This window comes from Hirundo rustica, chromosome 24, assembly GCF_015227805.2.
Source record: "Hirundo rustica isolate bHirRus1 chromosome 24, bHirRus1.pri.v3, whole genome shotgun sequence".
Classification (NCBI taxonomy): Eukaryota; Metazoa; Chordata; class Aves; order Passeriformes; family Hirundinidae; genus Hirundo; species Hirundo rustica.
Genome location: NC_053473.1, coordinates 2,809,201 through 2,834,055, shown reverse-complemented (window position 1 = coordinate 2,834,055; position 24,855 = coordinate 2,809,201). Strand labels below are relative to the sequence as shown.

The 24,855-nt window shown below is 52.3% G+C and overlaps 1 protein-coding gene across 6 annotated transcripts; it reads right to left on the bottom strand.

Annotated features, from left to right (window-relative positions):
- Window positions 1–36: 36 nt before the first annotated feature.
- Window positions 37–24,812, bottom strand: DENND2C (DENN domain containing 2C). 6 transcript variants are annotated; one of them, XM_058423470.1, is made up of 20 exons: window positions 24,744–24,761; window positions 22,653–22,776; window positions 17,610–18,532; window positions 15,980–16,128; window positions 15,327–15,439; window positions 14,799–14,966; window positions 12,067–12,163; window positions 11,365–11,409; window positions 9,567–9,748; window positions 7,535–7,644; window positions 6,995–7,064; window positions 6,577–6,654; window positions 5,682–5,822; window positions 4,907–5,055; window positions 4,343–4,520; window positions 3,978–4,019; window positions 2,930–3,035; window positions 1,903–2,142; window positions 1,031–1,117; window positions 43–458 (listed from the first exon to the last, which is right to left on the bottom strand). In XM_058423470.1, exons 3-20 carry the CDS (start codon window positions 18,395–18,397, stop codon window positions 427–429), a joined length of 2,775 nt encoding a protein of 924 aa, XP_058279453.1. In that variant the 5' UTR covers window positions 18,398–18,532; window positions 22,653–22,776; window positions 24,744–24,761; the 3' UTR covers window positions 43–426. The 6 variants fall into 6 exon arrangements, with proteins under 6 accessions (XP_039941529.1, XP_058279453.1, XP_039941531.1 ...); XM_040085597.2 differs by lacking the exon at window positions 24,744–24,761 and adding an exon at window positions 23,798–24,550; XM_040085595.2 differs by lacking the exon at window positions 22,653–22,776 and having other exon boundaries at window positions 37–458; window positions 24,744–24,812.
- Window positions 24,813–24,855: the final 43 nt, after the last annotated feature.

Sequence of the window (24,855 nt, the reverse complement as noted above, 5' to 3'; positions counted from 1 at the left end):
AAGGAACGGAGACACGTGAAGGGTTGGATCGATGAGCTGTAATTGATCCATGAGCTGTTATCGACCCATGGAATTCGTGATGGATCCACGAGCTGTTATCGATCCAAGAGCGGTTATCGATCCATGGAATTCGTGATCGATCCATGAGCTATTATCGACCCATGGAACTGGGTTATCGATCCAGGAGCGGTTATCGATCCATGAGCTGTTATCAACCCATGGAACTCGTGATCGATCCATGAGCTGTTATGGATCCATGAGCTGTTATGGATCCAGGAGCTGTTATGGATCCAGGAGCTGTTTTCCATCCCCGTGCCGGTTGTTTCCGCAGCACACGCGGATCCCCCGTCCCGGCCCTCCCGGGGCACAGCTCAGTCCGGCCCCGGCGGCTCCCCCCTCCCGCCGCTGTCCCGCAGCAGCGCCCGGTCACTTCTTCTGGAGGAATTTCATTTTACTGCCTGCAGAGAAAAAAAAAACAGCATTAGGAGCTTTAGGCGAGGGAGGGCAGGCCCTGGCACAGGGTGCCCAGAGCAGCTGTGGCTGCCCCTGGATCCCTGGAAGTGCCCAAGGCCAGGTTGGACATTGGGGCTTGGAGCACCCTGATCTAGTGGGAGGTGTCCCTGCCCAGGGCAGAACTGGTCCCTTCCCACCCAAATTATTGTGGGATTCTGTGAGCTGGAGACACTCAGCAGGCTGAGGAACTTAAAAGTGGAAAGCAACACATGGCCACCTCTGCCAGCAGACACAACTTCTGTCCCCTGGGCATGTCCTCAGCCAGGACCAAAGTTAAGGAACTAGTGCTCAGAGCAGCAACTCCCACAAACTTTACTAAAGATACAAAAGCTTAAAAAGAAAAGAAAAATCTCACACAGTGTTCAGTGTCCCCTGAAGCAACAAATGTAAACAAGGGAACACAGGTGCAGAGGGCAAAGAAGGAGCCTTCCTCTCCTTTGTAACAAATTAATTATTCAATAGCTACAATTAATTAATTTTTTTTAACAATTAACAAAAGCAAGGGGTGTTCCTTTACCAAGACTGCGAAGGATTTTGTTCATTCCAGTTCGTTCCGTCTCTGGAATACTCTCCAAATACTCCAAGGCACGGACCTCAAAAAGGCCTAAAGAGGAAAATAGAATTAAAAAATTAAAAATCACTCACCAAATGAGTTACTCCATCTTTTCGCATGTGGCATCATGATTAACAAGGCCACGAAAGGAAATCCTGCACGTAGTGTGTGTAAGCTGCAGGATCAATGAGAAAAGAGAGATGCAGAAATTCTTTGCTTTATAAACTGAATTCTTTTGAGTAATTATTAGGACACGGGGCTATTCCGTGTGACAGAATTCCAACAGCAGAGGCAGGTGGCACTTTACTTCAAAAGGGAGTCTGTGAAGCAGACTTGAACCACGAGGGTGATGCCAAAACAAGGGGCAAGAGGGTGATGCCAAAACAAGAGACAAGAGGGGGTGATGCCAAAACAAGGGACAAAAGGGTGATGCCAAAACAAGAGACAAGAGGGGGTGATGCCAAAACAAGGGGCAAGAGGGTGATGCCAAAACAAAGGGCAAGAGGGGGTGACGTCAAAACAAGGGACAAGAGGGTGATGCCAAAACAAGGGACAAGAGGGTGATGCCAAAACAAGAGACAAAAGGGTGATGCCAAAACAAGGGACAAGAGGGTGATGCCAAAACAAGAGACAGGAGGGTGATGCCAAAACAAGGGACAAGAGGGTGATGCCAAAACAAGGGACAAGAGGGTGATGCCAAAACAAGGGGCAAGAGGGTGATGCCAAAACAAGGGACAAGAGGGTGATGCCAAAACAAGGGGCAAGAGGGTGATGCCAAAACAAGGGACAAAAGGGTGATGCCAAAACAAGGGACAAGAAGGTGATGCTGCAGCTACCTTTGACCAGGTTCTTGCTGAGCTCCCGGTCCTGGATGAAGCCCGCAAACATCTGGGTCTCCATGAAGCAGTGCAGGAAGTGGCGCACGGTGCGGGAGCCGTGGGATTTGCGGAAGGGCTCCCGCTGGAACACGCGCTCCCCCTTCTCCGTCACGCTCATGTGCAGGGAGTAGTGCCCCACAATCTCCACGAAGAACTGCACAAAAGCCTCCGAGACCAGGGAGTTCAGGGTCACGTCACCTGTGGCGAGGACATTTGTCACTTTGGTGGTTCCTCTCCTAAAGGAGGATTGGTTTTTTTAGAGAGCTCGGTCACTTTTTGTATCTCAGACTAGGAGATTCCAGGTGATTGAGATCAAAGAAGCCTCAGCTCAAAAAGTCAATTTCCCAATGTCAACTTCCTGCTGCAGCTGGGACAGGCTCGGTTCTAAAGCTTTTCCAGAATTTAAAACATCCATAATCTCATTTTCCCTGTCAAACAGCTGGTGTGTAATGAGCTGTCAGCTCGTAACAGGCTAAGTTTAATTCTCTTCAAGAATCAGGCAAACTACACAAGACAAACTCTCTGGAAAGTGAACTTTGTTTTTATGGAATTATATAATTTGCTGGTGCCATTCTATCAAGCCACTCAAAGCTTTTTAAGTTTCTCACACTTCCTTATCTGATGAATCATGTATAAAGCAGTCCAACTTTGAAAATGATCAGCCAGATTATGCTCTAAAATACAGAAATTTGCTACATTATCTGAGAAAAAACATTGTCTCTGCCACTTAAAAAACACAATAAAATTCAAAGCACAGGAGCTGATGCTGTTGGCCCAAAGGAAACTACAGTTCTGCCCAAACTAATTGTTTGAAAAGAGGAACTGTCAGCACACCAAACTTCTCACACATTCACAAGATCACAGGGAAACAGCTAAAATGTCGCTTCTTAGCGTTTATTTCAATTTGCTCATTTTTACCAACTCCGTGGTAGAGATCTCCTAATGGGAAAACACTTTTCCATAGAAACTTTTCCACAGAAAGTACCTTGTGTGTCACTCTGCCCGTGTGACAGGATTTCACTCCGTTCTTCCAGGATTTGTACAAGTGCAGCCTGGAGTTTATGGGGCAGGATCTCATCCTCATCAGATACCTACAGACAGAAACGGCCAAGGAAGGACTTTTGCGTTATTCCCATCAGCAGGAGAACCAGGAGGTAGATTAGAAATATTCATAACATGCCTGAAGCAGTCAGGGGGGAGTTATTCTGTGATTTATTTTAAGGGAGACAATATATTTATCTTGCAGCCACAGAAATTGAACACATTTGCTCAGCATGCCCCAAGTACATTTTTATTAGAGTCACGCACACAACTGGCCACCACACAGACTCAGGCTTATTTCACCAGTAAAACACACAAAAAACAAGAAGTCTGTTGAGAAAATAGGACAGGTCTCAATAATATGGTTTAAAAAAAAAAAATCCCCCAATCCTTTAATACCTTTCTCCAGTTGCAGGCTGCAATGCAAAATAGAACAGTGAGGCAAGGAAAAGGAGAAGCAAATATCCTGAACTAGTAATAAAACCCCCAGCATTTTTACAGCTACTTGTCTGGGGATGCAGAAGCACTTTTGGGGAAGTTCAGCAGAGAACCCCAAGTGAACTGTGACCATTTGTTCCCTAGACCGTCACTCCTGGGAAAGACACCAACCCAAACCAACAAACACACCCCAGCTGGATGAGAAGGGGAAAGTGCTGTACAGCACAGGGAGAGACAGACAGAAAGCAGCAGAGAATCTTAGGGATCTCCCTCACATAAGAAACCAAGGAATAGTTTTTAAACTCAGATAAGCAACATCTTTGGTTTTGAAGAGCTCTCCACCTCATGCAAATCTCAACCTTGCAACAAGGATTGTTTGTAAGCCTGTTCCCTTCCCTGTCCTTTCAAAAGGATTACAAGGAATTTCTTCAGCCACTGAGGTCTCCATATGAACACCAGCTTCTCCTGATTTCTTTATTTTCTTATTATTTTCTTTCATCAAAGCCTTTTCCTGGCACAAACACATGAGTTGCTGGTACTGTTATTTCACTCACCTCTTGCAAAAACTTGTCAGCACAAAGATCAACAATCAGAACCTGGGGAGACATAGAAAACACTGACTCATAACCAGGTACATAGAAACAAAGCCAGGTTTTTAATTTGTTTTTTTAAATGTGGGATATTTTTTTTAATAGAGCTGTCACACACAAAACACAAGTTATGTATAAATGCAACCTGTCTCTGAGAACAGTGAATATTATTTATTTTTGAAAACGCTGGAACATCCTGGCATTTATCTGGTAAATTCACCAAGTGGCTCGGAAAAGTTTGAGAGTTTATACCCAAACAGAACCCAGAGATTATTCCAGAGAGGTCAAACTGATCCTACTGACATTGTCTGTGCCTCACATATCCTCACCTCTTCTATGGGCAGGTCCTGGAGCTGCGGCAGGGAGCAGGAGAGGATGCCAATGAGGAATGGGGTTGGAGAGCACACGATGTCGATCATGGAAGCTGGCAGGACAGGGATGTAGGTGTGCTGCCAGGTGAAGGGGTAAAGTGTTGCCACTGCAGCGTGCCCACATTTAGACAGAGTGCTGGAGAGGTGGGAGAAGCACAGGGAGGGTGGTCAGTGTCTCCTCCAGGACAGGCTGGAAGGCTCAGAGCAGGTGCCACTCGTGTGCAGTCTGTGCATCAGCAGAGACCCCATGCAGCCACTTTTGAACTCAGTTATGGGGAGCTAAAACCACCATCAACCCAGGCTAAAGAGGCAAAAAGGAAACATTCCCTTATCTCCTCTTGTGTCAACAGCATACTCCAAATTCTAGGCATGCACATGCTGTGTGGGGAGTGCAGAAGGTTTTCAACTGGAATTAATTGCAAAACTAGACAAGCTTGGACAGGGGACAGGTCCAAACGCAGAAGAAACAACAATATCCAGTGACAGCAACCCTCAAAAGAGCTACTCAGCCTCATCTCTTACCTTAAGTTGTCAGCCACGAAGATGACCCTCCTTTCCAGCAGGAGAGAGGCAAACACCCGGATGGTGTGGGAGACACTCAGACACTGCAAGAGGCACTCGAAGTCAACGTGCTCCAGCCGGGAGTCGGAGGGGCGGCACAGCTCCATCACCTGGGAGGACACAGCCACAGGAGAGCTGGGGGGGCAGCCCAGGGCAGGGAGCCTCAGCCTGCAGCAGAGGAGCCTGAGGTCAGAGCTCACCGCAGGCTGCAGCTCCTCCTGAGGGGCAGGACCAGGAACAGGACCCAGGGAAGGGCTGGGGCTGTGCCAGGGGAGTTTAGGTTGGATTTTGGGAAAGGTTCTTCCCCCAGAGGGTGCTGGGCACTGCCCAGGCTCCCCAGGGAATGGGCACAGCCCCGAGGGCTCACTCCTGCAAGCTCCAGGAGTGTTTGGACAACGCTGTCAGGGATGCACAGGGTGGGATTTTGGGGTGTCTGTGCAGGAGTTGGACTCAATGATCCTTGTGGATCCCTTCCAGCTCAGGATATTCTCTGAACCCACACAGCTGGCATGGGGCAGCACAGAAGAGTGTCCCAGAAGCTCTTCATTAAGAAGCAGGGAATCACTTCCAGGGCAGATGAGTCCACAGCAAACAGGTTTCTGGGACAGCCTCCCTTCCAACTTCAGGACATTTTCTTCAGGCTAACGATTTCCAGGCACCACTGTGCAGTTTGCAAAGAGCCTCTGTGCCCTGGAGACCCCCCAGAGAGCAGGCAGCTCCCCCTGACCCCCGTTACCTCATCTCCTGCTCCTGGCAGGAAGCTCCTGACGGTGATGGTGCGTCCCGGGGCGGGGAACGGTGCCTCCATCACGCTGCGCATGAAGGGGTGCACCAGGGCTGGGGACATCTCCCGCCTCTTCTCCACCTCATCCAGGATCTGCAGGGAAACACACGGGGCCTTGGGTCACTGCTGCTGCTGACCAGAGGGGAGAATCCATCAGAGCATTCCCGTGGAGAAAGCTCCACACAGGCCCACAGCCCTCTCCCACCTCGCCTGGGACCCCTGTGAAACTGATCTCAAACATCCGAACAATCAAACAGGAACAGCTTCCTGTGAGCACAACTGTCCTGTCTCCTGCTACTGGAAGGAAGTGTCTTGTATGTAGTAATCAAATTCTCATTATTCAGAGGAGTTAAGAGGAGCAACTCCTCACCCCCCTCGCCAAGAAACCTCCCCGAAACACTGTTCTAGAATCTCTGTGCTCCAAGAACCATCTTTCATCAAAGCTCGTCCCTGTATTCTTCTGCAATAGCTGCCCTTTATCTGCAGCAGCTTCCCCCAGTCTCCATCTCTTTATCTCCCCCCGTCATGGAGCTACAAAATCCCTGGGGAGATCCAGCCCTGTCCCAAATTGATTTTCCATCTCCAAGTCACAGAAGAGGAGGATGAAGGGGCGCCCTCAGTAACAGCAGGCACTGGAAGCCATTCCTGGCAGTAATTGCTGAAGGATTTCTGTATTGGCTGACAAGGCTCAGCACCAGGGTTTAATTTCCTGCTCAAAGCAAAGACGGGGAGGAAGCACCACTCTCCTGGGATGAGCTGCAATCACTAAGCCTGACAGAAGCATCCACAGTTACTCTGTGGAGCCTGCAGGCTGTCAGGGCTCGAGGAACAGGCTGTGCCAGCTCACCTTGGAGAAGAGGTTGAAGCAGCCCAGGCGGCTCACGATGCAGTACACCTCGGGCAGGCGCTTCCCTTTCCCTTCTGGCTGAAAGGCAACAGCAACAGCTCTGCTGAGAACAGGGGGGCAAGGAGCAACCCAGCACCCACGCTGCAGCTGAACTGCAGAATTCCTTCTGCTGCAGCCTCCCCTGCACTTATGACTACGAAGGTTCTCAAGGAACACCCAGTTCCAGGAGCTGGTTCATGCCCAGAGCCCATTTCAATATTTCTGGGCACCGTCGTGACCCTTCCCTCTGCATCCCAAGGGTTGGCACCACCACAGCAGCACAGGATGGGTCACCCAGGTGGGAAAGCAGCCCTGAGTCACGTCCTGGCAGTGCCCAGACAGTGCTCTCTGTACCCCCAGCCCTCCCAGAGATGCTCACCAGGAGCTTCCTGCAGTACCCGAACCAGCGGCTGCCATCCTCCCCCGTCAGCACGAAGGAAAAGGTTTCACTGGGGAACCAAAGCAGAGTCGGGGTTAAATCCACCACACAGCTCAGGGGAGAGACTGACAAAGCACATAAACTCCTTATAGTCATGCTGACAAGAGCCAAGGCATGATTGCAAGGACTTTGGGATGTGTTCAGGGCAAAAACTTGCCCGTGAGCTTTTCCAGCTCTCCCTCTTCCCAGCTGCTCTCACTGAGCTTTTCTCTCTCTCCTCCCTCCCAGCTGCTCCCCCATTCAGCCAAGGAGCAGCAGAAGCACTTCCAGCCCCAGGAGCTGGCCTTGGACAAATTCCTCCTCACAGGAGAGGCAGCAGCAGCTTTCCAGCCCAGCTCCATACCTCCTCTTCCCTCCTATCACAGGGATTTCCTGGATCCTTTCCCCTTTCCCCCTGCTCTGGCTGCAGCTCCTCTGGCACACTCCAAAGCTTTCAGCATTGCCTGTCTCACTTACAAGTATTCAAACCCAGGCCTTTACCTTTTAAGGTCTGATGAAGGGAACCAGTCTTTGGGATCTGGAAAGCAGAATTTGGGAATGACCTTTAGCCTCTCTTCAGTATCCTTGGATGGTCTGAAGGGATGTTCAGGCTGGAGGGGTAACAGATGCATTTGAAGTCACTGAAGTTGGTGCACAGCTGCAGCATTTAAAATACAGAAAGTGTCTTCCTGACACTTCCAAAGGCTGATGCATCACATAGCTAATGCACAGGTACAGGAGAACCTGTTCTGACTATCAGCAGATTCCCAGATCCCTCCTGCATTTTTCCTGCTGACTGGACCATTGTAAAATGACCCAGCTTGGTAAGGATGGAGTAAGGAGCTACAAGCATAGCTAAGTTAATTGGAAAATGAACGTAGAAATGAGCCCTCAAATGATGGCTGGGTCAGCCTGCCTTGGTTCTACCCCTGGGAGATTTGAAAACACTAATAGGAACAGGAATGTGTTCAGCTTTTGATGTGCAGATCACTCATAACTGAACTGCAAAAACTCTCTGCATCGCATGTTCCACCCACATGTGGGTTCAAATCAAATCCCTCAAGGACTCCAGGACATATTCCATGCTCAAAACTGCCCAGAAAGAGCAAAAAAAAGGGTGTTCAGATAAGAGGCTCCATAAGAAATGTAAGGAAATTTTACACATTTAAGTAGGAAATGCCCCCAAGAAGTGGGAAGTTTATTGCATCAAGTCGATTTTAGGCACTCAGCACATCCAGGCTATTCCAGTGTCCCAAGCTGTGACAGCACAAAGTGTTAGGAAAACAGAACAGCATTTTCACAGAGTAACACTTGTACAAAAGCTTAGATGTCCTTGGGCTCACAGCCCAAAGCAGAGGGTGACAGCAGATTACTTGGAAGCAAAGCTAATATTAGAAGGGAGACACCCAATCTGACACACTGTGCCATCTAGAGTCATCACCAAAGCACTTCCATTTGAGCAGAGGATAAATAAATACTGAGAGAGTTTTGGGTTTTTTTGTGTCAGTGCCTTTATAAAAGCCAGCAAAGAGCAGGAGGGGAACCCTGCAGTGCCCTTCCCAAAGGCAGTGGACAGATTGAGAGGCTGCACCAAATCTGCTGCATTCCTTTCTTCCTCCCATCCTAAAAGTTTGCACTTTTAGCAGATACTGTTTGGGTGTGTTCAGTTTTACCCACTAAATTAACACTATGCACTCGTTTGGGGTGTAGTTCCTTATTCATCTTGTGAACCCAAGGCATTTACACACTTAAGACACTGGAGTTACTGGCACACAAATCCTTTAGGCAGCAGGAACTGGGACACTGTGGGACCTGCTGGGGTCCCACACAACCTCCCTGAGTGGATCTGACATCTCCTCCACGTGGATGACATGCAGATTGCTCAACAATCCCTGGCTTTCTCCTGATGGCACAGCCAGAATCCCTGGCTCTGTTCTGTTTCCAGTGGAAGGCAGCAGGTACGAGCCCAGACAGCGACAGCTGAATATTCATCTCAATCTGGTACCACAGAAACACCAAGGCTCCATCTCAGCCTCCCAGTTTAGGACACTGAGCTGTAATTCAGTCACACACTGATTTTGTCACCCATTTGGGCTGAACAGCTTATTTCAAAGGGCTTGGTTTAGCTACAGCACTTCCACAGCTCTCCTGGTTCTGGGGGCTTGTACAAACAGCTTTGCCATTTTACTCAGAAGCACGAAAGCCCTGGGATTCCAGTTCCTGTGCACCATCAGTGCTTCACTCCCTGTTTATAAAGGACAGACTGCCAGGATGAGGTTCCTCCGTTCCAGCTTTGGGACAGAACTCTGCACTCCCTCCTCTGCTTCAGCTGGTATCAAATACCCCACGGCTTCACGAAATTTGAATTAAGTAGGAGCCTTCCCAGCTCAAAAAAGACAATGAACTCTTTATCAAGACACATATTCAACAGAGCAAGGTGCTTCACGTTCCAAGCCCAGATCCTGACCAGTGTAGTTTAGGAGGGGAAACGGGGCTGAGCAGTTCCCTGGGCAGGCTTCCACACAGCTCCTACCTTGCTGGGGAACTGCTGGATGATGTGTGGTGTGTAGGTGACCTCAGATGCCTTCTTGTGCAGGGACACCACCACGAAGAGCTCAAACAGCCGCTGCTCCTGGAGCTCGATGAGATCCCTCTCCAAGGTCTGGTAGTGCGGGTTCCTCTTGGAGGCCGAGTGCCTCAGGCACCTGTGGTGACCTGGGGAGAGGAATAAATCCCAATAAATCCCAATAAATCCCTGTGGCTGGCACTGCCACACTCCTACAGGACACAGAAGGGGACTCAGCATTGCCATCAGAGCGGGAAGAGGGATGGGTGGATTTGCCCAACATCCAAACTCTCTCCATGGGATGTGGGGCACCTGAGCCAGCTCCTCATGCCCAGAGCTGCCCTTCCCCCAGGGAACAGGGCACAGGAGGAGAGGAAATAACCTCAGATTCCACTGGAGGAGGTTTAGATTGGATACTAGGGACAATTTCTTCACTGGGATGGTTGTTAACCACTGGAAGAGGCTGCCCAGGGCAGTGGTGGAGTCACCATCCCTGGAGGTGTCTTAAAAACGTGTGGATGTGGCACTTGAGGATGTGGTTTATTGGTGAGCATGGTGGTGACACCGGACTTGATGAACTTAGAGGTCTTTCCCAACCTTAACAATTCCAGGATTCTGCCTGGCAGCAGCTCTGCAAATCCTGACAGATAATGAAATTTCCCCTGGTGCCCTGATGCTCTTACACATCTCAGAGTGACAGAACGGGGCAGCAGGGAGTGAAGCCCAGCTGCAGCAGCTCAGGAGCTGCCAGGACTCAGGGAGCCACTCCAAAAACCACCTCAGGAGAGGCAGAGGCAGCTCCCTGGCCAAGACACCCCCAAGCTGGGCTGTCCTGACAGGCAGCACAGGCTCACAAGCACAGGCACAGCTCTCTGACATCAGGAATTCCTGTGGCCCGGGCACTGTGACACATTCTAGACACTCTCAAACAACTCTTCCATCAGGCAGTGACTCAATCACTGTATTTCTGCTGAGATTCTTCACTCTCCTCTACTGTCCTTAGCACAAAGCTGTTGTAATAAAGCAATGGAACTTCAATTTCCATTCCAAGTTTAAGTCTTTTGAATGTTTCCCTGTAAGTAAATGAAATACCTAAAATAGTTCATAGAATCCTGGAATGGTTTGGGTTGAAGGGACCTTAAAGCCCATCCAGTGCCATCCCTGCCATGGCAGGGACACCTTCCACTGTCCCAGGCTGCTCCAAGCCCTGTCCAACCTGGCCTTGGGGACTTCCAGGGATCCAGGGGCAGCCACAGCTGTCAGATCCTCCTGTTTAATCTGTCTTCACATGGAAGATAAAACCTGCTAAAACCAAGCCGGTGTTTCAGGTCTGGAGTTTGGATCTATGGTCAAACTGAGGACATCAGAACCAGACAAATACCGAGGTGAATTCTCCCCAGAGGAAAGGACATCTCACAGCATCACAGGAGACAGAACCGAGGGAAGGAATCAGGAGTGAAATAACCTCAAGCAGCAGCAGCAAATGTGACCAGGAACAACCTCCCACAAGCCACATCACCAACCCAAAAATGAATCTGCTTCTGGTGACTGGCAGATGAACGGCATTAAACCTCAAGGGCTCAGGGGAGAGGACAGAAACAGAGGCTGGCTCGTCACAGCAACAGCTCCCAGGCTTGGCCACGTGGCCTCTGAGAGGCTCCCTGTCCCTGTCTCAGCAGATCCCCACACGTCAGCTCATCCCACCAGGGCCTCAGCCAAGGGTGCAGTGCTGTGGGGACAGGACCAGCCCCTGTGATTCACTCACTTTTGGGCTGATTTTCCGTATCGCTTTCGTTCCCGCTGGTTTCACCTGAAACACACATAGTTTTCACTTATTAGCCACGCAGGAGGAAGATGGGCAACACCCAAAGTTGGGAAAGAGTCAGAACCTGAGACTCATCAGATCAACATCCCTCGGAGCTGCCCACCAATCCTGCCCAAAGCATCGGCCCAGGGCAGCTGGAAAAATGTGTCACAACAGCGAATTTCAAAAAGCAGAGCTGATATGGAGCCAGTGGTGTCAGTGAACGACCTGCAGGTCAGCTGAACACGGGCAGAGAACACAAACCAGCTGGTTGGTGCTATGAAACTTAACAGAGCTTCTGAACAGAGTAACTGTAAATAAATTGTGTATTTCAATCAGAAGAAGGCACACATCAGTGAGTGCAGTAGTCAGTGGTAGTCCTCATGCCAAGTGGTTTTCTGAGGAATTTTCGCCTTAATCTGCTTTTTTGAAAGAGCGTTTTTAACCAGCAGCCCAGCTCCCCGGGCTCAGAATCCTCCCCTTGTGACAGTGTTAAATTTGGGTTAGGCAAGCGTTCCTTGAGCTGAAAGCCCAATTCCAGCCACGAGGCTGGGGTTTGCACTGTTGTGTCAGCATGAGGAGGTGGTGCCAGGCCAGGGGGCAGAGGAATTGTGCCACTCCAGGTGTTCAGAGCACAGACAGTGGTGCTGGAGACCCCAATACCTTTCACTGGAGCTGCTTCTCTCCCAGCAGCACTGAGCAGCTTCACCTTCTTCTTCCCACGCTTGGAATCAAAGATCTCCTGGATTTTCAGTACCAGCTGAAATGCAAAGCAGAAGCAGGGGCTAATGTGGGGGTTCAGAGAAGGGTCCAGGCGCCAACAGGAGGGCAGCCCAACAGCCACCAGCCAGGACTTGGGGCAAGCTGCCCAAATCCTGCAGGAACCCCGGCTCAGAGGCTGGAGTCCTTCTAGCCCAGCTCAGGGGATAAAGAATGAGCACAGATTTCTGCTGCAAGAGAGGGATCCCTGTCAGCACAGCTCAGAGCTGACACCAGACTGTACAAACATTCTGGAAATTGTCACACTTGCATTCCGAAATAGAAGTGACAAACTGTCTGGCATCAGATCTCCACTTTCTATGCAAAGGCACTTGCAAGAACATCTTCCAACCCCTCCAGCACCGAGGACTCAGAACATGCTCCCCAGCACCCCAACTCCTTCCAAGCCCAGAAAAAGCAGAGCTCTCTCACTGTAACTTGGGGGTTGGTTTTTAGGTCGGTTTTTGGGTTTTCTGCTGTAGTTGGGTGCCAGCTCAAGGCTCCTGAAGCACAAGTGAGGCTGCTCCAAGCACAGGCCCTGTCCCAGGTGTTTGCTGGAACGAAAGGTGATGTACTCAGAGTAACCTGCTCTAGTGGGAGGTGTCCCTGCCCACGGCAGGGGCTGGAATGAGGTGGAATTTAAGGGCTTTTCCACCCAAACCATTCTGGGATTTTGCACAAATGAAGACAGAACATTGGGTCTGTGCTGCAGGACCACACACCTGGTCCACTGGAAGAAAAAAGCTGGGAAAAAGCACAGCCCAACGCAGACTAAGCACAGACATGAAAGAAGGGTCAGCATCTTGACACTCTGTGCTGTTAATCTTCCTTCCACTGGTCACAACAGCCTTAAAGCCAAAGTCCTGACACTTTCTGTGTCCTTGTCACAGCCTGCTCTGTGCTTTCCCCTCACCTGCCAGTGCCCCAGGGGCTCCTGACTCCCCACATCAAAGGCGGCTTTCCCTTCATGTGAAGAGGGATTTACCCTAAACGCAGGGAGCAGGTCAAGTTCATTCCTGCCTCAAGAATTCATTAAACTGAACACAGGAGGGTGGGGCCCAGCCATTTGTCATCACAAATACAGCATTAAAAAAAGAAATATATTAAAGAGAACCTGTTTGTTCAGCTCAAGCTTTTAATCCCCAGATCAGCAAACCAGGCTCAGGCTCTCCTTTTCCAATTGATTTCTCCCCATTTTCTGCCTCAGCCAGCCCTCCCAGCACGAGGAGGCTGCAGGGAACAAACAGCCCACTGCAGAGAGCAGTGCTCCTCCTGCCAAATCTGCCTTCTTTCCCTTTTCATCCAGCCTTACCTAGAAGATCTTCATTTCTGTCTTGATTTTTGTGCAGCTGAGTCACCACCCTGGGTGTGTTTAAAGGCAGCCATGTGTTTCTTAGGCAAAAGGTTTTAACTTTTTAGACCCCAGCCCTTTTCTCAACCTCTCGAGCAACCTTGGCTCAATTCCTCATGAGCAAAGAGAGTAAAGTGCTCTTCCTGCATGTAAATTGTTACCAGATTTTTGGAATAGGTCTCTTTTTGGAGAACATTTTATTTTCCCCCCTCCAAGTGAGAGATACTCTCCATCACGGCATTTTTATAATCCTGCCATCTCCTTCCTGATTTTCCAGACCTAGGGTTTGTGTAAAAACACAGGCAGGAGTTACTTGATACTCCAAAGCACTTTAAAGGTTTGAAAAGTCCTTTGCAGCTGTCCAACTCTACCTCACAGGCTTGTGCAATCTGAGCAAATACACGTGATTTTCAGAGGAAATAAAGATCTGCTGAAGTGAAATGATTTTACCACAGCAAAAACAGGTCCTTGCCACTACCACAACTGGAATTCGAGTCCCATGCACCATGTGCCACCACAGGGGCAGCTGCAGCTGCCCTTCTACAGCTCGTGGTGCCTTTTACCACAGAGGGATGTGAGCTGGTAGCCAACACGAGGATCTAAAAACCCTCCCACAGCTCCAAAGGAGAGTCAGAACAGTCCCTTGTGTGAAGGTGGATAAAAATCCTTCCTCACCCCTCTGGCCTCAGCAGCATAATTGTCTTTGCTGCCAGGCAGGAGGGGGAGGCCAGAAGGGACAGCTGCAGGAAGGCTTTGTGAGGTGTTTTTAATGAAACTGCTGCTCCTGGTGCCAGTCCACAACTCCAGGCCAACATTCCAATTAACCAAGGGCCCCACAACAATGCCACAGCTCAGGGCCTGCAGTGGAACACCAGGAGCAGTCTGGGGAGTCCCTGGGAGCAGGGGACACGTCCACACAGCGTTACAGAGCTGCCCCTGTAGCTCTCCAAGAGCACAAACCCAGCACCACGACGTTCCATGGAAACCCTGGGAACAAGGCTTAGGTGACAAAGCACGAGGAAGGGTTTGTGTTCACACAGCCCTGCCCTCCAGGTCAACACTGGGCGCTGTGTCTGCCCATCCTCAGCCAACAAAACCACCACTGTCCCAGCCAGAACTGGCACTCAGACCCCCAAACACCAGCCCTGCCACTTGGAGAGGGAATGGACGGAGCAGCAGTGCCAAGCAGCAATCACCTGCCTGGCCCACAGCTCTGAGGCCACTTGCAGAGCAGCCAGAGCCTGAAATGCCAGGCAAGAAGTGAAGTTTCACACTTGAATCTCACCCAGGGCAGGTTCTTTCTCCTGCTGGCAGCCTCCACTGCCCGGAACAGCTTCCACTCAGACAGAGTGACAGGCAGGGAGGTCTCCTTCCCCATCTTCCCTTGGAAACTTATCTGGGAGGGCTTCAGCTCCAGCGACTTGCGGCTGAGGAAGGGAGGTTTTGGGGGAGGCTGGAAAACAGAAGCAGAAGAGAGTTAAGCGTGAGATCGAGCTTTGGTCCGAGGTCACAGGCAGAGGAGTCAGATTACAGTTGGCCAATCTGCTCTGCCAAGCTCTCCATCCCACCTCCCCACTCAAGCATCTCACCAAATCTCCTGTCCCTACTCTTTTTCTCCTTAGCAGCTTAATCAGCTGCCATGGCTGTTCATTAGTTACGTTATATATTATTTACATTAATAACAAGCAATAAAACAGTAAGGCAAACCACTGACTTGCAGCGTGGAATGTGAGGCTGGGGGTGAGCACAAATGAGGGATTTCCTTGTGAGAATGATTCTGCAAACACCCGACCCTTTAATCCCCCCAGCCTACCTTGGGAGCCCTGCTGATGCTCCGGGGAGGGGGCAGCTTCCAGACAGATGGGACCTTCCACAGGGGCAAGGGCACAGCTCTGATATCTTCATAAGGATTTTCTTTTGTAGGACCTGCAAAAAGCATTGGATGGGGGATTTATGAAAGGAGATAAAGCCCTGTAATTTTTGCCAGGGATATAAGTGGGGAGAGTGTGCTGCTGTCTGCCAAGCTTTAACAGTGTCTGAGAGACCTGTTTAAAGTTGGATGAGGTTCCCACCACATCCTTCTAAGCCATCAACTTGGCAAACTGTACAGGGACTCAGCAGAACAAAACACTTCTTCCCCTGCAGAGCAAGCAGCTTTATTGCAAAGCAGCTCATTTTGGCAGTGTTCACGCTGATCGCTGTGCAACACTCAAGCAAAGCATTCCAGGAGCTAATAAAGAAATCAGTTTAGCACAGGCCAACTCCAGTGACCTCCCGTGACATCTGAAATCATGCTGGTCATGTGCAGATGTCACCAACACCAACAAAGAACCCCAGATGGGGAAGACCTTAAAAGCCCCAGAGCTGCAGAGGGTCTCAATGCATCCTCGCCTTCACTCCTCCCTCCCCAGCACAAGAGCCACCCTTAAACACAGTGAGGGCACCCCCAGAAGCACAGGCACATACAGATAATGTCCTCGTAGATGTTGTCTTCAGACTGAGTGTAGACCAGCCTGGATCCTGCAGTGCCATTTGTCTCTTCCCGAGGTCTGTGGGAGCCGCTGGCTGCCGGCCGCTTGCGGAAGCCCTGGATGTCCTCAAACTCAAAAGATTTCCTAGAGGAAAACCAGCGTAACTTCTTCTAAAGGCACCTGCTTGAGCTGCTGTCTGCAGCGCACACACAAGTGTGGCCCTTCTTGGGACCATCCAGCACACGGATGCTCCGCTCTGGACTCGCGTTTCCAAGGGCTGAGGTCTAACCCCAGGCAGCAGCTCAGCCCCTCACTGCCCCCCCCGTGGGATGGGGGAGGCAATCAGAGGGCAAAAGACACAAAACACGTGCATGGGTCAAGAAAAAGACAGTTTGGAAGGTGAAGCAAAAGCTGCACAAGCAAGGAGAGCGAAACAAGGGATTCATTCCCTGTTTCCCTCAGCAGGCAGGTGTTTGGCCATGCCCAGGGGCCCCGTCATGTGTAACGGTGACTTGGGAACACAAACTCCAGATGTTCCCTCCTTCCTGCTTCTTCCCCAACACCACAGGGTCTGGAACATCCCTGGGGTCAGCTGGGGTCAGCTGTCCCCGCTGTGACCCCTCCCAGCTCTGTGTGAGCACAGTCACACACTGCTGTGTTACCAACATTTTCATCACAACCCCAAAACACAGCTCCAGACAAGAGGCCAAGAAGAAAATTATCCCAGTCAAAGCCAGCACACCAAGTGAGTCCTGCTCACTTAGTCTGGGAGATTTGTTAAGTAAGAAAGGGAGCTGGAGGCTCCATGGCCAAGCACGCTCCAAGCAGGCATGGCCAGACCCATCCTGTCAGGGGCAAGAACCCAAACCAGGTTTTGCAGACTTGCAGCAGCTCAGAACCAGGGCACTGCTTCCTACTGGCCTCTCCTGCTCGTGCTCAGGGTGTTCATGCATTTGTGGGTTGGCATTTCCATCCACTTAGCCGCTATTTTGAAATTAGGGCACTGTCCCAGAGGAGCTGGCAGGGATTTAGCCCATCATCATCATCAAATTTGGGATGTTGCTGCACACTTTGCCACAGTGGAAGGTTTCAGGACCTCAAGTCACATCTCTGCTGGCACTGTGCACACCAGCCTAGCACAGACAGCTCACCTGTGAGCAGGATTTGCATCAAGCCACCTCAGAAGGGTATGGGAAAGAGGGAGAACCAGCCAAACTTACTGCAGCAGCAGCACCCACAGCCTCCAGCCTTAAGCAACAGAAGAATCCTTCTCTCCCAGGAAAACCAAACACTCAGCAGCCACAGTGCCCCAAGAGAAAGCGCCTCCGCCATCCACAAATTGCAGCTGAGGGCAAGCAGCAGGCAGATCTCTCCCTGGGGCCAGCATATTGTCACTCCACTCTGTTCTAAGGTGTGGGCTGACTTCTGTTTGGAACCTGGAGCCTTCTTTGCAAGACTGTCAGCAGCAAAAGCAGGATACTTTCACCCAGGATCATCCTTTCCCCATGAGAAAGGCATCACCACTAGCAGCACCTCCACAAGGACAAGATGCCAAGCAAGCTGCTTAAACCCATCTAGAAAGTGATTTAAGGAAATGTTTCAGACATGAGAGACGAATTATGTACCTCTGGGCTCTCCCTCTGATCCTCCTGCTGGCTATTTTCTTCTCAGGGCTGTTGGAGGATGACACCAAGTCCTTTCCACACTGCTTCTGCAGGGGAGCTCCCCTGGTAGCACTGGCATCTCTACGGCCACCAGCACCCTTCTCTGCCAGGTAGCGGAAAGTCCTGCGGGGTTTGGGTGGTGGATCAGGAGCTGGCTCCTCCTCTTGCCCCTCAACCTCAGAGTAAATGTTTCTCAAGCTCCTCTCTGCCCTGCAGAGAGTGTCCACTCCTTTGGTTTGCAGTTCTCTTTCCGTGGAGCCAGAGCTGCCTCGCTTCCTCTGGAGGTCCAAGGCAGCAGGAGGGGCTCTGCCAGGCCGGAGGGGATCTGCTCTCCTCCACGGAGCTTGTGAGGTATAGAAGTTCCCTGGGGGCAGCGTCACCCCCGGGGCCTGGAAGCCCGTTTGCCCCTCTCCTTTCTGCTTGGCTCGGGAAGCTGGGCCACCACAGTCCCCAGTCTGCCAGCACCTCCGCGCATCTTCCCTGAAATCCAACCCCAGGCTCTTTGGATCTTTGGACCCAGCCTTTCTGCCGTTCTCTGTGCATTCTGGCTTCACTTTGGGGAGCGCATTGCAGCTGGGATCATACTTTACTCCAAAGTCCTTTGGCTGCTGCCTCTCCTTGCTGGGACAGCCCCGTGTCCTGCCCTCCCACTGGGAGATCTTCTGCTTGATGTTGCGGCAGTGGCTGCGGGACAGCGTCTGCACCGCCGTGCGGGAGAAGCTGCTGTCCCCAGCCCCGGTGGGGTGCATGGCAGGGGCCAGAGTGCTCACACACAGCCCATGTCCAGCCCTGCCCACGTCCTCCCGTGCCCTGCACACATCAAAGCTGGCACCACACTCCAAAGAGCCCAGCGGTGTCACGGAGTCCGGGCTGGCTGCTCTGACCTGCGGGTGAAAACGAGAGAGAGGCATCAGCTGCACCGCAGCCACGCTCCCCAGCCCAAAGTCCCAGCTGCTCCCTGGCAATGGCTGCAGAACATTCCTCCCCAAATCACATCCATCACGTGCTCGGGACAGGCTTCCAGAGCTCGCTGCCCACAGGGGCTGTGTGTGCACACATCTGGGACCTGAGGCTTCACCGGCTTAAAAAACAAACGCAGCAGGCACAAAACACCCCGAGGGATCCCAAGCATCCAAACTGAAGGAAATTATTTCAAGGCAGAGGAACACGGCAGCGTGGCTCTCAGCCAGCCCTTCTGCAGGAGTGCAGCTCCTCCCGATGCTCAGGCAGTAGAGACAAATCCCTGCGGCACCTGAGCTCCCCACTCAGCAGAGACACAGCAGGACACGAGGCACCAGGGCAGCTGCAGAAAAAAGGAACCACATCTGCTTCTCCAGAGAGGAGCTGCTGCTTTGCACAGGACGAGAAGAGCTGTGGTGGCTGGGGAAGAGCCTGACTCTGGCAGGGCATCCTCCTCCCAGGAGTGCTCTCTTGCTCCACAACACAAGTGAAAACCTGCCTGGTGTTCTGTTTGTCAACCTGACCTAAATTTGCCATCCAAGAGACTGAAGGGCAGTGGTGCCCAGCCTGTGGCTTGCAGCCAAGGGAGTTTCACAAGGCAGAAGAAACAGGTGAGTTCTCATCTTCAAGTAAAAAAATCACCCCATGTTTAGATCAGCAGAGAAGGAATGCTGAAGAAACAAAGCAGAGGCTGCACAAACAGGAGCTGTGCTCTTTGAGACTTCCCACACATGTAACACAGCACACATCCTCCAGATAATCCAGCAAGAAATGCAGGTGAAATCACCAGGGAGAACTGGGGTGGCTGTACAGACCCAGCACTGCAGGTCCAGCATGGCCCCAGTACAGACATTTCACATATAGAATCCTCAGCCTTGGAGACCTTTGGCTCTACCTGTAGCTCATAAGGAATCCCCAATATTCCCAGATATGCCAGCACAGGTGAAAACGCATCCTGGACAGAAGGCAGCAGCCCATAGGCTGTAACAAGCCCCGTTCCTCCCTTTCTCTGGGCAATTATCCCATTTCAGAAATTCCAACCCTCCAGCTGTATTTAACAACCTCTGTTTCCAGTAGGAGACAAGTGCTCAGCTCAGGCCAGGGGCTCTGGTAACATTCCCCTGGCACCAGGAAGTCTCCCTGCAAAAGGCAGGGAAACAGCAGAAATCCACACACTCACAAAAGCAGAGGATCCCTGCAGAAAGCAGCCAGACCTCCTCCAGGTGGGACCAGGGGCCAGAGTCACACCAAGCCTGTGCTCAGGCTCCAGCTGACAGAGCCAGGCAGCCACCACTGCCACCCTGGGCACGTGTCCTCCCCAGCCACGGCCACCACGCCCGGCCAGCACTGAGTCACCAGAGCCTGGCAGAGTGGGCAGAGCCAGGGATGGGCAGCAAACCAAGCTGGGAGACAGAGGAACTTAAACCTGCCTGGCAAGGGGTCATGTCCCACTCTCCAGGCTGGGTGTGGAGAGCCCCCACCACAGCAGACCCGCACCCTGCCCGCCGCTGGTGCCACACCTCAAATGCCAGGGCTCTGGGCTGTCCCTGGAGCTGCTGATCTGCTTGGCCATTAAAAGCAAAGCAATGGCTTTGGCAGATCTACTTGATAGCACTAGTGAGAAAGCTCACTGGTCGAGGACATCCCAGGGCTCCCAGGCACTTCAGGGATGGTTTGGGCACACGTGGCACCGAGCCTTGGCTCTGCTGCACTCTCCCCCTCTGCCAAAGCAGCACGGTTGCTGTGGGAAGCAGCTCCCTGTCTCCACAGCATGGTTTCTTACAGGCTGGAATTGCTCAGCCCATTGTCCCAAGCGGCTGCTGGGAACTCTCCCACTCAGGGATAGACTTGGACAATCTGGGTAAGCCCTGAGCTGGGGATATTTGCTCCATCATCAGCCCTCTGTCCCCCATCAGCATTCCAGCCTGTCCTCAGTGCTTCCGTAGCCACTGGAGACCCTCTTCCCGCACCAGCGAGGGGCCCCTGCCCTCTCCTATAAATAGGCATTGTTGCTAAAACATCCTGAGCCAGAGCAGAGCCATCCTTCCTCGATCCATGTCTGCACAGCGCTGATTAGCAGACAGGAAAGCAGCTCTCCCTCTGCTGCAGCACCAGCGCCCCAGGACCCGGCTGGGGACAGGGCACAGGGGACAGGCTCTGCTGGGGACAGCCAGGGGAGGACAGGGCTCCAACAGCCACCTCAGCAGCCCAGCTTCACACCAGCATCCTCCAGTGCCTGCCAGCTCTCCAAACACAGCACTGCTGGAGGCAGGACCGGCGCAGGGAGAGGAACCCAAGGGACCCCGCAGAGCGGAGCAAGGGTTGACCCACAGCTCTGAACAAGTGCAGCACATGCACTCACGCAGCACATGCAGCCCATTCTCACAGCTGCTTGGACTCCCAACAGCGCTGGCTGCTTTCTCCAAATACTCCAGCTGTGAGCTCCTCTGGGAGCAGCCTGGTGAAACATCCACAGAGAATCATGGAATATGCTTGGAAGGGAGCCACAGGGATCATCCGGTCCAACTCCTGGCCCTGCACAGGACACTCCTGGAGCTCTGGCAGCCTTGGGGCTGTGGACGTTCCCTGGGGAGCCTGGGCAGTGCCCCACCACCCTCTGGGGGAAGAACCTTTTCCTGACATCCAACACCATCCATGAGGACAAATGACTGCACAGAGGAGGCTGAGGAGCCCTGCACAGCTTTCCAGGTGGGTCCATCCTTGCTGTGCCCGAGCTCTGCTGGCTGCCAGCCCACCCCACATCCTTCCTGTCACGGCTCACATTGGGAAGGCTGCAGCAAAAACGGCCTGTGCTGCAGCTTCCTCAGCCAGCCAGATCCATTTCTGCTTCCTCATCTCAAGCCATGGCCAAAGTCAAGGCCTAATGGTCCTGCCTTCTCCCACTGCCCAGGTCCCTGCTCCCACGGTAAGGCACAACCGGGAGCCGAGAAACGTGGAGGAGAAGCTCAGCTTTGGCCAGCACATGGAATTCCAGAATCCCAGAATGGGTTGGGTTGGACTGGAAGGGAGCATAAAGCTCATCTCCTTCCACCCCCTGCCATGGCAGGGACACCTTCCATGTCCCATGTTGCTCCAAGCCCTGTCCAACCTGGCCTTGGACATGCAGGAATGGGACCCACAGACAGTCAAGCACAAGCCAAAAGTTCTTCCTGCTCAGTGCTGCTCCTTGGATTGTCTCTTCCAAAATATCCATCCAAGGAGGAGAGGAATGCAGCTTTTCACCTGCCCAGACTTGCTATCAAGAACCAGGCATTTAATTTCAGCTCATCACGTGAGCCCAGGCAAAGGTAGAGACTGATCTTTGGTGAAGAAAGAGCACACTGGGGTGGTGTGATCCAAGTTAAGTAACCCTTAAATGCAGTCCAGGACAGGCTAAAATGCAGTTCAGGGACACAGAGCTGGCAGAGACCACCTGGGTTAGGCAGCCAGCACTTGTATCAAGCACTCTACAAATCATTCCTGTCACACAATAACCAGACTTGTGACTGCTTCCATCCTGACCTCCCCTTCCAAACTCCTTCAGTGGCCTCAGTGTGCTTCCCAGTATTTCCAGAGAAGCCAAATTTATCATCCTTACTGCATCAGGACTTGGAGGAGATCAGTGTAGTTATGAATACTCAATTATTTCACTGGAAGCAGCAGTTTGGGGGAAAATTACATAATTTCTAGACAAAACATCACCCATTTCTGCCAAAATACTGCCTCTCTGATCCACGCTGTTTGTAAGCTCCCAAAGCAGAAGAATAAGGCACGTTCAGAGCACATGACAGGTAGCCCTGACTCTTTTTCCAGCCCTGAAAGCCAGAAACAACACTACACATTTTCCATGCAAAGCCTCGAGACAATCCCATTTCCTGAAACCACATTCCCAAGGAGAGAAAGCTGCCAGTGCTGTTCCAGAATAAATCCCTGTCTAGTGCTGAGCTCAGGCCCCCCCACCAGCCGTGCTGCTGGACCCCCCAGCAGCCTGAGCACCCTGCAGCAGAGGACAGAGAGAAGAGAGGCACGGACACAGCACCTTACCTTGTCCTGCTCCTGGGAGCACAAACACCGCCTGGACCAGCCCGTGCAGCTCTGAGGCAATCTCAGTTCTTTTGTGAAAGCTGTGCAGTCCTAAACCACCCCAGAGTCCTTGTCGCCAAGCCTCCTGTGTTAGTAGCCAAATAAAAAGCAGTTTCTGTCTTCTGCAGCTTAGGGAAGCTGGCAGCTCGTTTCTGGAGGGAAAGGACCCTTTCCAGAGCTCTCAGCTACTCCCATTCCGGTCATCTCCAGAACAGCCCTGAAGCTCCTCTGAACAACTCTGCCATGCTGATGCCTCAAAGACATGGGCAGTACCAAACAAGCAGATTTTATATCAAAATAAGTAACACTTCAGGAATGTAGGGTGCTTAGTCATTTCCATCTTGATACAAAGCTACTCTAACCACGAGGTATTAACTCCTTCCGTGCTGCTGCATCTCCTGCTGAGGAGCAGTTCTGCCTCATTAGATCCACGGCCACAGTCCCTGGACACAGAAAATGTGCTGCTAATCCCAGTTACACAGCAAAAGGAGGTTAAGTCTGGCCTCTGCCATGGGGTCCTAAGACTTTTCTACTGACTGTCTTTTTCTAAAGTGATGAAATTCAACTTCTTGAAAGCATGTTTTTTCCTCAAGGAAAACCCTCAAAAACCCAAACCAAAGCATTTCCAACATGTAAGCCCTGAAGGCTGCTACACCAGAGGGCACATGGACAGAACCCACAATGTACTATTTTTAAAGTCGTGGCTTTTTAACCTGACTCACAGTATCTGAATGCCCAGGGTAGCAATACTGACAAACTGCAGTTGACTCAGCCCCTACACCCCGGGCTGGCTGCCAGCCCCAGGAACGCTGCAGCTGCACACCGACACACAAGCTGGGCATGGAGTTAAAAATCAAACGCCACTTATCCTGGAGCAGTTCCTTGGTGCCACCATCAGAGGTGAGATTCTAAAGGAAAGTCACAAAGCCTGTGTGTCTTTACATGGGCCACCCCAGACAGGCTGTGTGGGGCCACAGCCAACCACTCCTTCCTTTGGGAATGTCTCAGCAGCACCGAGGCAGCTGCCCCAGGAGGTTCAAAGGGTGAAGAAAACGTCTCAGACACCATTCAGATAATGTGCTCCAGAGCTGCCCACTGAGTCATACCCATATTATAGTATTACGACGGGAAGACTGAGATAAAAATTTTGCCAAGCAGCAATGGACAGCACAAGGACTCAAGGTCACATCCAGGTCAGATCCCCCAGCCACCAGTGCTCAAATACACATTTCCAGGGGCGGGATTTCCTGCAACTTCTCTTCTACTTTCCTTCCATCACTTGCTGATGCCAGTCCCAGCTGCCAGGAGGAACTGCTCCACCAGTGCCTGGGCTCTGTCACAGCCAGGTACCCACTCAGCCACGGTCAGTGGAACAGAGGGGTGTGCGTGCAGTCACTGGGGAAGGCAAGGGGAGACTGGTCCAGCGCGCCCAAGGAGCTCTGTAACCACTGAGCCCCACGCACCTCAGTGCAACAAAACACAAATATCCAGCGAGACCTAAACCACCGCAGCCCAGCAGGGCGTAAAACTCTGTGTAGAATCACAGAGCGGTGGGGGTGGGAGAGACCCTCAGGAGGCGTGACCTGCTCTGCCCAGACAGCGGCACCTCCAGCAGGACTGGACGGCTTTTGGCTATCCCCGCGGGGAGACACTGCAGCAGCCCTGGGCGGCTCCATCGCCCTCACTGGGAGAAGCGTTCCCCGAGGGTCAGCGGGGCCCTGCCGTGTGTCCGGCTCTGGACACCCCCGGCACCCTCCCTGCAGGCATCCGGACGGGTGGGGGAGACGAACCCACCCCAGCCCCGGCTCCCCTCGCGAGCTGTGTGTCCTCCCGGGCAGCTGCAGCAGGCACCTGCTTCCTCCGGCCCTTCAGACAGCGGGGAGATGCTGCACCGGCCGCTGCCCGCCTGCCCGCAGCCGGGACACGGGGACCCCTCCGGGCCCGCAGCCCCGAGCCCGCCCGCGACTGCGGGAAGCCGCAAACCCCCCGGGCCACCCGCTCGCCCTCCCAGCGTACCCCCGCCCGGTCCCGCCGCCCCCCGGCCCGTCTCACCGCGGCCTCGGCCCGCTCCCGGCCCCGCTCCCGCAGGACGCTCCCGGCGCGCACGGAACCACCTTCCATTGGCTGCTGTGGCCGTCACTCAATGCCTGATCCCGCCTTCTCC

Coding starts and splice junctions, on each gene's coding strand:
- DENND2C (XM_040085595.2), bottom strand. CDS start 24,812: ATGGAAGGTGGTTCCGTGCGCGCCGGGAGCGTCCTGCGGGAGCGGGGC. Junction 16,129..17,609: donor ATCAGAGGGAGAGCCCAGAG/GTACATAATTCG, acceptor GTTTTCCTCTAG/GAAATCTTTTGAGTTTGAGG. Junction 1,118..1,902: donor CAGCAAGAACCTGGTCAAAG/GTAGCTGCAGCA, acceptor TTTCCTCTTTAG/GCCTTTTTGAGGTCCGTGCC.